Genomic DNA, 15,593 nt, shown 5'->3' with positions numbered 1-15,593 from the left:
TAATTATATAATAAGACTATCATTCCCAACACTCAACATACTGGGACATTTCCTTCACATTTCATCAGTTAATATACCATCATTTTAAAAAATTTTGTGCATTTTCACATGTTTATCTGCGACGATATAGTCATTAATAATAATAATAATAATAATAATAATAATAATAATAATAATATAATAATAATGGAGAAAGAAATTTCAGTTATGTATGGGTAAATATATATTTAAAAATAAATCTCTATAGAGAGTTTTCGGACAGATTCCCGAAAGTTCTTTATAGAGATTTGTTTTTATATACGTACCCATACATAACTGTGGATTTGTTTCGCCATTTTAAGACTTATGCTACTACTACTACTACTACTACTACTACTACTACTACTAATAATAATAATAATAATAATAATAATAATAATAATAATAATAATAATAATAATAGTCCATTTGCCAAATACACTGTTTGCACATTATTTCACTTCATTGTACCGAGACATTGCTGTCTTGCCTTCCTCAACATTCCGAGAACTGTTGGGAGGAGTGAATTCTGGTTAGGATTGTCCCCCTCGCAATGCCTGCAATCCTTACGCCTACAGACGTGAAACATTTAATAAAGGTGCTACTGCACTCACGTGCATAGATGTGTATGTGCTTAATTTTACACATACAGCGTGTAAATATACGTGTATATAAATCACATTGGTCGCGTCCAAACTAACTCGGCATATGGAACTGTGGAGAGAGAGAGAGAGAGAGAGAGAGAGAGAGAGAGAGAGAGAGAGAGAGAGATAAGACTTATCTGCTCTCCTGGTATGTCATATGAGATTCCGAGTAGTGTTTCGAAAACCGATGACATAAACAGCAAGTGTGCGCTCTTGCTGTGTTCTGTGTGATCAAGTGTTTGTATATATAATGATCCATTTTGAATTTCCAAAGCAAATATCGGTATACTTTTCATTTTCTTTTCAAACACACTTACTTGTGAAGTAATTTTGCTTCATTCATAAAACGCAGCTAGTCAACTAAGAAAATGTCTAAAAAAAAGATTACATATATATCCTTCATATGAGGATTTCATAAAAAAAAAACATTGCCTCTCGTTCGAACTGGCAAATAAAAACTAATTTACTTCAGAATGTAAGAGGCATCCCTAATAAAATTATAATAAGATATATTTATATCACCTCACATAAGAATATAAAAAATATATAAAACAAACCATTGAGAAAAATGAAGATTCATATGCGTCCTTCTTATGAAGACTTCACGGTAAGAAATCACTACCCTTCGAACTGGGAGATAAAAAGGGCCTGAGAATCTAAAAGGCCTCCCTCAAACTCATTTCCCATTTCCGTCCGCATACAGGAAGGGCCACAACCATTCGCCGCCGTCTCCTTTCTGATGCTGGAATTATTGGACAGGAGAGAGCAAGTCAGGGGGAGGAAATAAAGGTGGGGGGTGGGGTGGGCGGTATCATCCTGATCCCTACCCCTCCCCCTCTTCCCTTGCAGTCTCTATTTATAGCATCTTCGTTAACACCGCAGGATGTCACAGCAAGCGACGTCCTTCGTAAGGGCGATATTCCCGCGGAAACCAATGCGGTTCCCCGTCTCTATCAGATCTAATTCGCCCCTTTCCTTTTTTTTTTTTTTTAAATGTTTGGTTGTTTCGTTTTGGCGAGTCCATCGATTTCATTCGACAGTCGACAATGCCAATTCGGCTGTCTCTGTTTATGCCTGCGGGTTTTGGAGGAGGTGCGATCTCTCTCTCCGCCGGGCTGGAGTGGATGCAACAAATTTCACAGAAGTTTTTCTTGTTTTCAGTTTGATTTCCCAACCCCCCCCCCCTTTTTTTTTATTCATTTAGGCTGTTAGGTTCCCTAACGAAGATAGACGGAAGGGTATATATGCACTTTGTCTTTCTGTTTGTCTCCCTGTTCATACGAAATCTCAATCCATTGTTGGTGGATTCCTGCGAAAATTAGATGATGGCTGCACCCAAAGTTAAATTTTGAGATGGGGGAGAACGCAAATGTGAATCATTTTATAAGTGTGTCATTAGCTGAGGAGATTTTGTTTTTTTTATATACTTTCAAGTTATCTATTTATTTCAGGGTTTTCACAAAGGTATAGTCGTCGATAAATCTAAAGTGGATGCAAAGAAATTTTGCATGGTCATAACTGAACAGTTTTTTACTTCTCGTTTTTGCCTCTTTTTCTCATAATTAACTGTAATGCTGGCGAATTAGTATGTGGAATTTTTCCTCAGCGTTTTCTCACGATTGTTTTTCTTAGCCCGGTGTTTTTCTGTGGTATCTCTGCTGTGGTTACTTGGATACCTGTATATACAAAGATTGTGCAATGCAAATTGATTCGTATACATATATATACATATATGCATGCATACGTACGTACATTTATACATCTAAAAATAGGTATGAACACGTAATTTTATATAGAAAACAATACACACACATGCAGACACACACACACACGCACACATATATATATATATATAATATAATATAATCATACATGCATACATATATACATATATATATAAGTATATACTTATACTTCATATATAATGTTACATATATATATATATATATATATATATATATATATATATATATATATATATATATATATATATATATATATATATATATATATATACATACAGTTTTGTCTGTATATGTATATATATATATATATATATATATATATATATATATATATATATATATATATATATATATATATATACATATACAGAGAGAGAGAGAGAGAGAAAGAGAGAGAGAGAGAGAGAGACGTACTGTTGCCCAAAACATCAGGTATAACTACTCCGATCTTTCATCACCTACTAAACTATAATTTCACCCTTCCCCCCCGTATCCCCTACCATTAGCTGACAAACAATTTCCCTTTTTTCATGCTGCTTCCCTTCTGTCCAAACGAAGCCCAGCAGAATTTTCATGGTGTCTGGTAACTTTTTTTTTTAAGCGGCTCTCTGGCCCTGTTACACATTTTGAAACTGCATTTAATGGGTCCCTGTTTTCAGGCGGATTTTGTCAATGTATGAATACTACGGAGCGCCCTCGTTTGCGCCGGCTTATTTGCGAGCGACAATATCGCCTGAATGTTTTATTATTTCCCTGTGTTTAAAAGCGCGGAGGCTTTTAGGCACTTGTTTGCACACGTTCTCGTACACATTTGGGAGAGTGAAAGAGGCAAGAGAGAGATCTAGACTGGCTTGTCATTACACACATGTAGATAACATTCATGATACTGAAAAACAAAAAACACATACGAAACAGGATGTTTACATTATATTTATATATAAATGATATATATACATATGTATATATGTATATATATATGTATATATATATACATATGTATATATGTATATATATACATATGTATATATATATATATGTATATCTGTATATATATTATATATATATAGATATATATATTATATATATATATATATAGTATGTATATATATATATATATATATATATATATACAGTATATGTATGTATATATATATATATATATATATATATATATATATATATATATATATATATATATATATATAGTTTAAGAGACTCTAGACTGACATCAAGATACGACGTAGACATGAAATAAATGAAAATTTATTCTCAAAGAGATTCACTTGAAAATTAAAATTATATATATATATATAATATAGTTTAAGAGACTCTGGACTGACATCAAGATACGACGTAGACGTGAAATAAATGAAAATTTATTCTCAAAGAGATTCGCTTGAAAATTAAGATTAGTATTAATGCATACAGGGAGTGAGCCATTTGTACATTCGTGCATGTGGAGGGACACTTCATTAAAACAGTTGTACAACAATGCAAATCAATTGCTTAAATGGATATATACGCATCAAGCTCGTTGTATACCAAGGGGAAATATCACTGAGTGTCATGAAACGCAGAGGCAAATTCATGTATGTTTATACTTGACGTTATTAAGTTATAAGTACAATGCAGACACACACATATATACATATATGTATATACATACATACATACATACATATACACACATATATACATATATATCTATATTATATATATTTATATATATATATTATATATATATATATATATATATATATATATATATATATATATGTATATATATATATATATATATATGTATATATATATATATATATATATATATATATATATATATATATATATATATATATATATATATTTATATTTTTATATATATATATATATATATATATATATATATATATATACATACATATACAGAGTTATATGATTTACTAGATAAAAGCTTTCTTTTTTATCTGTCTCTCTTTACAACGGACACCACATCTCCCAACCACCGCCACTCCCGATCACCGGATACAAAACGCTTGATTTCTATTTTTCATTTAGCCCAGCAGCGAGTAACGCAGCAACATCATTATTTTTTTGTCAATGTAGTTGAGTTCCCAGCGAATGCACAGCACGAATCTGTCAAGTAAACACCCTTTGTTTCAATATTGATATTATAGGCTACTAGTTATTCCGACCGATGTCGGGCGGCGATTTTGTTTTCCTCATTCAAGCGGACCAATCAGTTTCAGTCCGGGTTTGATGTTGTATTTCTTAACGGCGTCGGTGCATTTCTTAATCGCGACCAAATACGGGATACCTTTTTCAGTGCACACATTCTCAGTGATTAACTGTTACCAGAGTAAAAAAAGTGAATCATTTTTTTATTTCTTGAGGCCTTGTACCTCTGTCATCCGCAGCTAGCAGCGCTTTTGTGCTTTGAGGGAAAAAAAATAGCACAACAACAAAAGTGCGTTATTATTACAGTTAAACACTGTCGTTGATCACAGCTCATCGCTCGCTGAATAAGACTCGTTGGTATGATTCGTTTTAATTTCCTTTACTAAGCTCCACACCTTTTTCATCATGTTATTATTATTATTATTATTATTATTATTATTATTATTACAACTATATAGTCCGTTTTTATGCTTAGAATTGTAAAATTTCCAATTATAAGAAAATTTATTACATAAAAAATTTTGTTAATGTGTAAAACCGTTAATTCATCTTCGCTCTATTAATACTGCGTTATTAGTGAGTGGGAAATTTCCTTAGCCCTGCGTTATTGCAAATGTCAAGACTGGAATCTTTAAAGAAATGGTCTGTACAAAGCTGATTACACACACACACACACACACACATATATGTGTGTGTGTGTGTTATCTACTGCGCATACACATACCATATACACACAACACTTTCACAAGCGCATTATCCAGAGCTATATTTCATTGTAAATTCAAGGATTTTTAGAGGAACCGTTTTGTAGTCTGCTAACGCATGTAAAGAAACGAGGGTTTTTATATCTTTTGAAGGAGTTGTAAACATTTTTACGTTCTTTTTCTTAACTTTGTCTTTTCATATGAAGTCAATTTTTCTCTCCAGATCATATTTTTTCTGAAATTAATTTCTCTTCACCGTCGGAAACATGTACCGAAATTATACGGTATTGTCCGGAACCTTCTGTCAAATTTTATATTAGTTTCTGTCATTTATGAAATTACAGAGGAACTCTACTCATGGTTTGGGCCTTCAATGATAGTATGTTTAAATTTAAGAGTCGAAGGGGGTTGCTGCGTTGCAAGAAAGAGATGGCGGAGATGCAAAAGGAGTGAAGTTGGGTTGCATATGTTGCACGCACGCTGTGAGCTGTGATTCTCGATGTAGCCATGGTAGTAATTAAGTATACCTTAGTTTAACCACACCACTGAGCCGATTAATAGCTCTCCTAGAGAGGGCTGGCCCGAAGGATTAGATTTATTTTACGTGGCTAAGAACCAATTGGTTACCTAGCAACGGGACTACAGCTTATTGTGGAATCCGAACCACATTGTAGTATTAGCAGTAATAGCAGTAGTGGTGATAGCGTATTTTTCTTGTTTTTTATTTAACCTGGGAATTAACTCTGGAATTCACAAAATGAGTTCACCCTTTTAGTTATTATTATTATTATTATTATTATTATTATTATTATTATTATTATTATTATTATTATTATTATTATTATTATTATTTAACTTAGGCATGAGACACAACCCAAAAGCGAGCCATTAACTATGCAAACAGTCTCTCGCAGAGAAAAATCCAATATGTAAAGAAAGAAAGAAAGAAAGAAAAAGAAGAAGAAGAAGAAGAAGAAGAAGAAGAAGAAGAAGAAGAAGAAGAAGAAGAAGAAGAAAATCGGAATGAAAACAGGAAACAGAAGAGACATCGAGCACAAGGACTAAAAAGTCAAAAAGTCCCGACAAGCTTTAAAAACAAAGAAACACGACCATGATGTCTGAAAGACTCCTTTCATCTTTTGCTTCTCTATGAGGCGTGAGTAGCATCTCTGGGTCGCTGGAATAATAAATGTCTAAAATTCTTCAAGGGAACTTTGTCTCGCTTATTAGGAGTGAGTCTGTGGATCTTTGTATGTTAATGATCGATGCTTAAGGACAAGATTAACATCCAAAAGTTTCTTAATTGAAAAACTTCTTGTTTATTTAGTACATTATTTATTTGTGTATTTATTTTACTAGGTTATTTGTTTTGATCTACTGATTTGTTTTCATAGCCTGTTTTGTTAACAATGTATATTACATATTTGCTTACATTTTATCAAGTTATCTTGTTTAATGCTAATCTTATTTTTGTTTTATCCTTTTCGTTATTGGATGAATTCTTTACTGCGGAAATTTGCTTACCATGTCATTGATCGTTTAGCTTGTTCTGTTAAAATAATAATGATAATAATAATAATAATAATAATAATAATAATAATAATAATAATAATAATAATAATAATAATAGAGAAAGAAAAGCTATAAGTGTGTGTTGGTAATGCATTAGATATGTATGAATGAAAATTTTAGGCATTAATTTCGAAACACTTGTAATACATTACCAGCGCGTAATTGTGATTTTAATTTCGGTGTCGGATATTCGTGTTTTTTGAAGCGTTTTTAATTCATAATAATAATAATAATAATAATAATAATAATAATAATAATAATAATAATAATAATAATAATAATAATAATAATAATAATAATAGATTAAAATCCACAGTTGCAACTTACGAATTTTTGGTAGAAGAAGCTGTTCGTAAAAAGTAACTGAACTCTGAAGACTAGCATCGTATATACATCTAATTATAAGAGTGAATTTTTCAACCGAAACTTATAAGGTAAAATATGACTTGTCAAAGTCCTTACTTTATTATTAAAACTATTGAGCAAAGATATTTTCTAGACTTTTTAGTGGTCTTTACTCTGTTCGTTTGATAACTCCTAAGTTCATAAACTCTTATAAGGGTTTTCTAATTCTATTAATTTTAATAGAATTCATCTGTTTTCTTTGTAATACTAAGAACTCCGAAATGTCTATCATTTGGTTGTTCACTGAATAATTTGGTCTTTCTTTAGTCGTGTAGGGACTTTCTCATTTGCTGAATATTTTTTTTTAATTTTTGCAGCCTTTTGGTGGCTTTTTAAATAGTTGTAGTAGTTTAGATAATTTGTGTTTTAGGAAACTAAACCTAGGCACTAGAAAATCCAGCAATTTTGAGGCTGGTAATAAGCTTCGTTTCTTTTCCTTTTCTTCAGTCTAGATCTCTTTGTTGCTAGTTTCAACGCACTCATAAAATCCGTAGGGAATTCCGTTAATGCATTTTTTTAATTCAAGGCAGGGTCGTTAACCGTAGGCACAGCAGTCTCTGCCGGTCTAGGTGAGCCATTAAGGGAAAAGGTTCAGGGAAATTACCAGAATTGCTCTTTCAGAGTAATGTGTACATTCAACAAACATGTCATATTAAGTGTATCTTGAATTTGTAAGTTCTTCAGATGGCTTTCAACATTCAGGAATTCTTGGGAAGCTTATGAACTTTGGAAGTTACGAAGTGAGAAGAGTAAAAATCAATAAAATGTTTAAAATATATCTTTGCTCAATAATTTCAGCAATAGCTAAGGTCTGTGAACAAAAAATCATACCGTACCTCAAAAGTATCACTGAAGGGAACCTTATCATTTCATCATTTCAGGAGGCTTACTCATATTTGAGTTACTCTTAGAAATGTCTCAGATACGTTACATATGCATTGCTGTACCCTCTGCCAGTGTCATTCCTCTTAACAGAACTTTATCCTATTGTAATTCTGAAATTCCATGGAACTTTTCTTGCTCAAAGTGGACCTTAAACTTTATAGCTTGTATGATTTTGAACTGTTTTACATTTTCTTGGAATTTCCAATTCAGTTTTGAGTGTTTTGATTCCCTTTACAAAATGCATATTTTACAGTTCTTTGAGGGAATCGGTAAGTTTCAGGGTTTCCATTGATTAGGTCTACTTGGATCATTCTTTAGGCTTAGTAGCGAACTTGGTTATTTCAAGGGCAGCTGAATACCCTCTTCTAAACCATCCCAGAAAAACCAAGAAAGGGGAAAAAGAAAAAAGAAGGGTGGGTTTTAACCATAAATGAATCTTAGACCTTTATGCCTCTAAAAGGAAGAAAAGCTAAAAGTCAGAAAGCCTGGAGTAGGAACAGAATTCCAGAGTGAAAAAAACTGGCTGAACCTCACAATCCTAGGATTGTTAATATTTGTGTTTTGTGGCGTTATTTCGAGAGGTTATTTTCCATCTTATATTTACAGTTTGCATAAATGTGATCCATAAGTTTTGCCTCTGTATAATCTCTTTCGATAGATTTTTTTATTAGGATTCTCAACAAAAATTCTGTTTTGAGTGTATGCGTTTTTCAGGATATTTTTTTTAAAGAGGTACCTCGAAACGGTCTACAAATCATACTCTGTTCCTAGATTATGTGGTCTGTTGTATTGATTACGGTTCAGTATTGAGCTTTTGACAAAATTCCTTCTATATACTCCAAGACCTCGGGAGGAATGTAACCATTGCTGGCGCTGTCAAAGACACGTGTCATCGATTTCAGCCGAGCTTCGGAGATCTGTCTATCCTTTCTGGGGCCGTTTAAACATCTCGGTATCAATTTGCCTCAGTGGTGGATGCTTATCTTTTTCTTGTATAAGTCTTTCAGGATATCCGTTCATATTTATTTTCAGTTTCGTCTGAGAACGTCTTTTGAAGTACTCTCTCACTTCTGTCCGTACATTTGCATACTCACACACTTTTTCTGAAGATGTGTGTACTGTAAATACAACAAAGTGTTTAGGAAGGAACGTTTTTTCCTGTCTGTGTTGAATACTTATTGTATATTAGTGTATGCCCATGAATGGGCAGAACCTAGCTACTACGCATGAATACAAGCAAGGTGCCATTGTGAAGATTAAGGGTGAAAGACTGTTAGAGGCTGTTGGAACATTGGGTCACTTGACCCTTCATCAAGTACATAGGCTTGTGGAGTGCTTTCTAACAGATGTTAGGACGAAAGGAGAAAGGTTTAGAAGAACTTTTTATTAGGGATTTTCGATTTGATATAGTCAGTTTGAATTTCCTCAATTTTTCTTTTAATGATTTTGTCTTATGAATAGGATTTTTCAAGTACACAGTACTCAGGCCTTCCAGTAAGGTGCCTCAAGAACTAGATAAATGCGAAAGCTCTGAGAATACATGGAAAAATGAAAGACTTGCCAAATCACGAACATGCGCTACAAAGCTCCTTAAAATGATAAATGAATAAATAAGTAAATAACACATATGGAAATTAATAAACAAAATCTGGATGATGACAGTGACAGAAGACAACAGATCGAAGCACAGACTCACCGCTATATTCGTAGATACCTGGACAGATCTCCTCCAACTTCTTGTCCTGCCCTTCGACCGTGAGGAAGAGATTAGGCAGAGTAAATCTCCTCATTTTCACGTCAGCCGCCGTTCCTATCCCTCCAATCATCCCACCGCCAATCCCCCCCATTTCCACGCCACTGACACTCCCTCCTCTCTTTACATGCCCTGTCCCGTCTCTCTCCCCTCCATTTTCGCCGGTCACGACACAGCTTTCCATTCCTTCTATTTCTCCTACTCCTCTTCCTCCTCCTCCTCCTCCTCTTTGGCGTGTGGTCTCCATGTCTCCAAGACCTCCTCCCCTCCTCCTCCTCCCTCCTCCCCTCCTCCTCCCCCACCTGCTCCTCTAGCCATGTTTCCAGTGGCCATCGTTGAGCACATCTCCTCCAGGAAGCTTACTGACCTTAGAAGAAATCAAGGGGACTGCCGCTTGAGTTCACTACTTGTTATGTGGGTCGACATTCTCTCGTCTTGTTTTTTATTTTTTCTTTTGTTTTTGAAATCAGTTCCAAAAAAGTACTATTTTTCTGCCTTTTATTTTCCTGTCAGTGATGGGTGTTTAATGTAATCGAGCCAATTCAGGCTCTGTAATAAGGTTCGGCCTTTTGTCTTACTTTTTAATTTTCTTTTTGCTCTTCCTCAGTAATATGACACATCAAATCTTGCATAAACTGAGATTTTAATGCCATGCTGCAAAAATTAACATCTGCACCGTTCAAGTCTCCGAAAAAATCTCGTTTAAGCACACAGAACGCATTTCAAAAACTTCTCCATCCTCAAGTTTTGCAACGACGGAATTCGGCTCCAGTCGCCAACACAGAGTTCATAGTTCCTCGAGAATAAAGGTCGCTTTTGTGAGGAAACGTTTTAATTAAGTCTCCATGATGAAGTTTGTAGAAGAGCTAATAGATTGTCTTACGAGCTTCCCAACAGATGAAACCCACCGGGGAACGCTTTGTTCGAACTCTTTGTTTTCCCGTCCATTGTTTGTTTTGAAACGGCCTGGAAAAGTTCTGAGTAAGTCTCCTCGAAGCGAAAGGAGGTGTTTCCAGCGGTGGTCATTTACCAGTCAGGTCCAATGAGGGCAGACAAATTGAGCATTCCTCTCCCGAACGAATGCATCTTTTAAAGCGAGAAGTAGTCGCGTAGGAATGGTCGACATACGCACGCACAAACACACGCACTCACTCACACACATGCACCTGTTGAACGTTCCAGGTCGACTACCGAACTTAGCTTCCACTCCGCCACCTACCTGCTCTTGCGCAACCTGCAAGATGTATGATAACGCTAGAAAATTCTTCATTACCATCTACCTTACTATATTTCAGCCTTTCCCTTTTACTTTAAGGGTTAATCGTTCTCATAATTAATCGAACAGAAAGGGAAAATCCTCATTAACATTGTCATCTTACCTAATCGCATGAAAGTGATGAGTAGATCCGCTATACACATGCATAAGGCATCGCTCGTGGATTTAAACCAACTGGCGCCCGAATTATGAAGATTCAAGCTGGATATTCATGACTTGAGTAGATGACTTAAGTTGCAAAATATTGATGAAATCTGCGTAAACTTTAGTCTCCTCCTCTCTCTCTCTCTCTCTCTCTTCTCTTTCTTCTTTTCTTTTTTCTCTTCTTCTCTCTCTTTACTTATGTCTTGTTTCATTTTTTATCCTGCATCTAATGTTCACGACGAAAGTGCGTTTTTCTCTCTCCTTCTGACTCTCGGTGAATTTTTTTTTTATTTGCAGTCCAGTTTCCGTTAAGTTACCTCTCTTCTCTAATGCATTTATGGGCTGTCTGGTTGCTTTTGTGTTGGAGAGAGAGAGAGAGAGAGAGAGAGAGAGAGAGAGAGAGAGAGAGAGAGAGAGAGAGAGAGAGAGAGAGAGATTCATCAAAAATATCATAAGAAAGAAACTTGTGCAAGATAGGGTAAAGATAATGTATTTACATCATGTGACTGTACTGAGAAGAGAGAGAGAGAGAGAGAGAGAGAGAGAGAGAGAGAGAGAGAGAGAGAGAGAGAAAGAGAGAGAGAGAATAATTTTGTTCATCATGCATATCAGTAAGAAAAAAGAAATAAATTAAAGCAAGTGCAAGGTATTTTGATATCGAGAGAGAGAGAGAGAGAGAGAGAGAGAGAGAGAGAGAGAGAGAGAGAGAGAGAGGGACTCATACTTAAATTCCCCTCAACCATTAGTAAAAATAGAACGAATACGGGGGCCAGTAAACGTACATTAAATGCATGAAAATGTCCTAAAAGAGAGAGACAGACAGACAGACAGAGAAACAGATAGAGAGAGAGAGAGAGAGAGAGAGAGAGAGAGAGAGAGAGAGAGAGAGAATGAGGGGGAGCAGACAAAGACGACTGCAAATAAAAATCGGAAACACAGCTGAGAGGTTTTAGCAGAGTTGAAATTCGGACCTAAAGCAATGTCCCGCTGACCCAGAATTGGACGGTTCTACGTTCGTAAATGATTTTAGCTCTCCCGAAAAATTGGTTTGTTACAGTGGTGGTGCTGCTTCATGAAATTTACGGCTAAAGTTCTATGAAATTATTTTCAAATACGTACGAGCGATAAGAAATTATATATATATATATATATATATATATATATATATATATATATATATATATATATATATATATATATATATATATATATATATATACATATATATACACATATATATATATTACTTTATATATATATACACACACAATAACCAGAGTAAACCCGAGTACAGTTTATAAGAATTTCAAGAAAGTTACAAATCCAAGGTCTTCTTTCTCATCTTTCAGGTATTATCTCGGAGAGAGAACTTTATGAACTGTGTAGCCGGATATATTTTGTTAAAATAATTTTCCATTTTTCTGAGTCCTTACATTTTTCTGATCCAAAACTAATTTTATGCTTTTATAAGCATTGTACCAATGCCAAAAGACCTTTGACTTGGTGAGCAATTTAGATGATGTCATTCGAATGATGACGTCTGCAACAACAGCTAAAACAAAAAGAGTAACAGCGACAACGTCAAGAGCACAACAATTCATTTCGGTCATTTGCGAGGATGGAGGTGATGAAACTAACTGTATTAAATTTAAATAGTGAGTTCAGAACCAATTTGCCATCGCAGGTCACGAATCCAGTTTTTTTTAATAGCAGTATAGTTTTAAAGGCATGAATTATTAAAAAAAAAAATTTTTTTTTAAGGAAGATCTTCAGGTGCTAATGCTCAAAAAGCTTAAGGGTAAGAGTAATTGAAATCTGGCTTGATAACACCGTAGAGTTTTCAGTTTTCTATTTTAACGGTAAGTTAATGGAAATGTCCGACGAAAACCGTAGACTTTGTTGATAACCAAAAATGGTCGTTGAAACAGGTTAAGTACGTAAAATCTAAGTGGAAAGTTATGACTGAAAAAAAAAAAAGAGAAATTAATGAGGAAATACTAGAATTTTCGTAGACATAACCTGTTGTCACTAGAGATTATTTTAATTGGCTATAAAGTATGTTCTGGTAAGAGTAATTGAAACGGTAATGAAATATCTTAGTCTCTAATGATACTTTTATTCTGCACTATTAACTGAAGTATACTATAATCGACTGATAAATCCCTTATGACAAAAATAATTTAGATATTACGATAGAATATCTTAGAGTAGTTTAAAATACTTTGTGGCCTTAAGAACGACTGAAATGGGCGATAGAGCACTGTAAGTTAGTACTTTCTGATAACAACCAAAGACGCCACAGGATTAATGGAGAGGGATCACTAACTACTATCGAGTTCTTAGTATTTCAGTCTAAGTTGAAACTAAAGAGAAACAGGAATGCAGTATGCAGACGGGTGCATAACTTGATATGCATATACAGGTAACATATGGACTCATGTCAAAATGATTAAGAAAGCAAAAGGGACCATTTCATTACCGAAAATCTGTGTATTTTATGCAAATTATTCGTTTGGACATTAATTCTCACGATGCACGCACGCACACACACAGTGGTCTGAAAAGACCTGCGTCTCATTTTCAGGCGAGGTGATGACTTTTAATCATACTTTGTGGAATCCCACTGTGCCTCTGTTGGCCTAACCAGTGAATTGTGCACCTGATAGGTAGTCGACGTGTGTCATGGGACTAACAACTTAATCCCAGGACTCAATGAAAACTACATACAAATTCTTCCTTGGCATCTAGGATTCTCCTGCAAGTATTTCGGAGTGAGATTGTTAGGCTCACGTCCTACCCCCTAGGATATTCAAGGGTTTTATGTTGCAGCTGCTTCAGACATCTTGGTAGTCACCGGTCCGAGTCCTGAATATACACAGCGTTGCCTAATTTCGCTAACCTGACGATCAGTGGTACAACGAATGTGTTACTGTCGCAATCATATATATATATATATTATATGTATAATATTATATATATACTGTATATATACACACACATATATATATATATATATATATATATATATATATATATACATATATATATATGTGTGTGCGTGTGTTTAAGTTAAGTATACCTTAGTTTAACTGAGTTGATTAACAGCTCCCCTAGGGCTGGCCCGAAGGATTAGACTTATTTCACGGCTAAGAACCAATTGGTTACCTAGCAACGGGACCTATAGCTTATTGTGGAATCCGAACCACATTATACCGAGAAATGAATTTCTATCGCCAGAAATAAATTCCTCTAAATCTTCATTGGCCGGCCGGAGACTCGAACTCGGGCCTAGCAGAGTGCTAGCCGAGAACTCTACCGACTCGTGCAACGAGGAACTACGTGTGTGTGTGTGTGTATGTGTGTTTGTGTGCGTGTGTGTATTGTACTATACGCCTCTTCCCCTACAGAGAATGTTAATCTTCCAATTCTCAGCAAGTTATTTTTGGGATGATGTTACTATGTACCTCACTCAAAAGAGGCACAATTGATATTTCAGGAAAAACTCGGCTCACTGATATTTTTGAGCAGATTTTCCACGTAAGACCTTGAATCCGAATCTGGAAGATTAAAGAAAACACTCCTCGAACCTAGATTAGGCGAGGACGCTATTCAGCAACAAGCCTCCCAACTTATCAGGAAGGATTCGAAGTGATTCCAGCTCTCACCCATATCTTACGTCCGTCTGGTTTAAATTGACTCTACCTGAGCTAAAATAGACTGGTCCTCAGTCTGGTAATGCGACGCGGTAAACGCATCCAAGAATATTACGGAAATGTGAATTTACGACTTCGTTGTACTCGTATGTTTGCCGTTGTATTCACACTATTCCCCTGTCGGTCTATTTTTACCATCGGAAGTCTTCATTCTAGGTCCTCCATTCACACACACACACACATGTATGTACGTATGTATGTACAGTATGTATGTATGTATGTATTTCTACGAGTGAACTCGCTGCCTGAGCCTCTCCATCTACTCTTTTGGTCAACAGGGACATTCGTTTGAATAAAACATGAGACCCTTTGGCCGATGTCGTCAGCTTTAAAGGCAACTGTTGCTTGTTTATATCCGACTGTACAGTGCCAAGTACCACATCCGCTGTGAGAGAGAGCTGTGTTTCTGCTGTGTGGCTCAGAATAATTCTCAATAAGTCTGTGTCGTTATAGAGTCGTTTTATTGAAAGATCTTTTTTTAAGTTTGAAGAAATCTCAGGTCATTGCTTAATTGAACTGGTACTGTTGAGCTGTAAAGTATTCTACTTTTCCGTTTCCT

At 35.1% G+C, this 15,593-nt stretch overlaps 1 protein-coding gene across 1 annotated transcript in view; it reads right to left on the bottom strand.

Moving 5' to 3' along the window:
• Positions 1–10,390, bottom strand: part of LOC136841563 (uncharacterized) — a 106,431-nt gene extending 96,041 nt beyond the window's left edge. Inside the window, 2 exon segments of the mRNA XM_067108545.1 lie at positions 9,845–10,165; positions 10,168–10,390. Coding sequence (XP_066964646.1) covers positions 9,845–10,165; positions 10,168–10,246 — 400 coding nt within the window. The 5' untranslated portion in view covers positions 10,247–10,390.
• Between the last annotated feature and the right edge of the window lie 5,203 nt (positions 10,391–15,593).

The sequence above is a fragment of the Macrobrachium rosenbergii genome, chromosome 9 (genome assembly GCF_040412425.1).
Source record: "Macrobrachium rosenbergii isolate ZJJX-2024 chromosome 9, ASM4041242v1, whole genome shotgun sequence".
In the NCBI taxonomy this organism is placed as follows: Eukaryota; Metazoa; Arthropoda; class Malacostraca; order Decapoda; family Palaemonidae; genus Macrobrachium; species Macrobrachium rosenbergii.
This window is presented reverse-complemented; position numbering and strand designations above follow the sequence as displayed.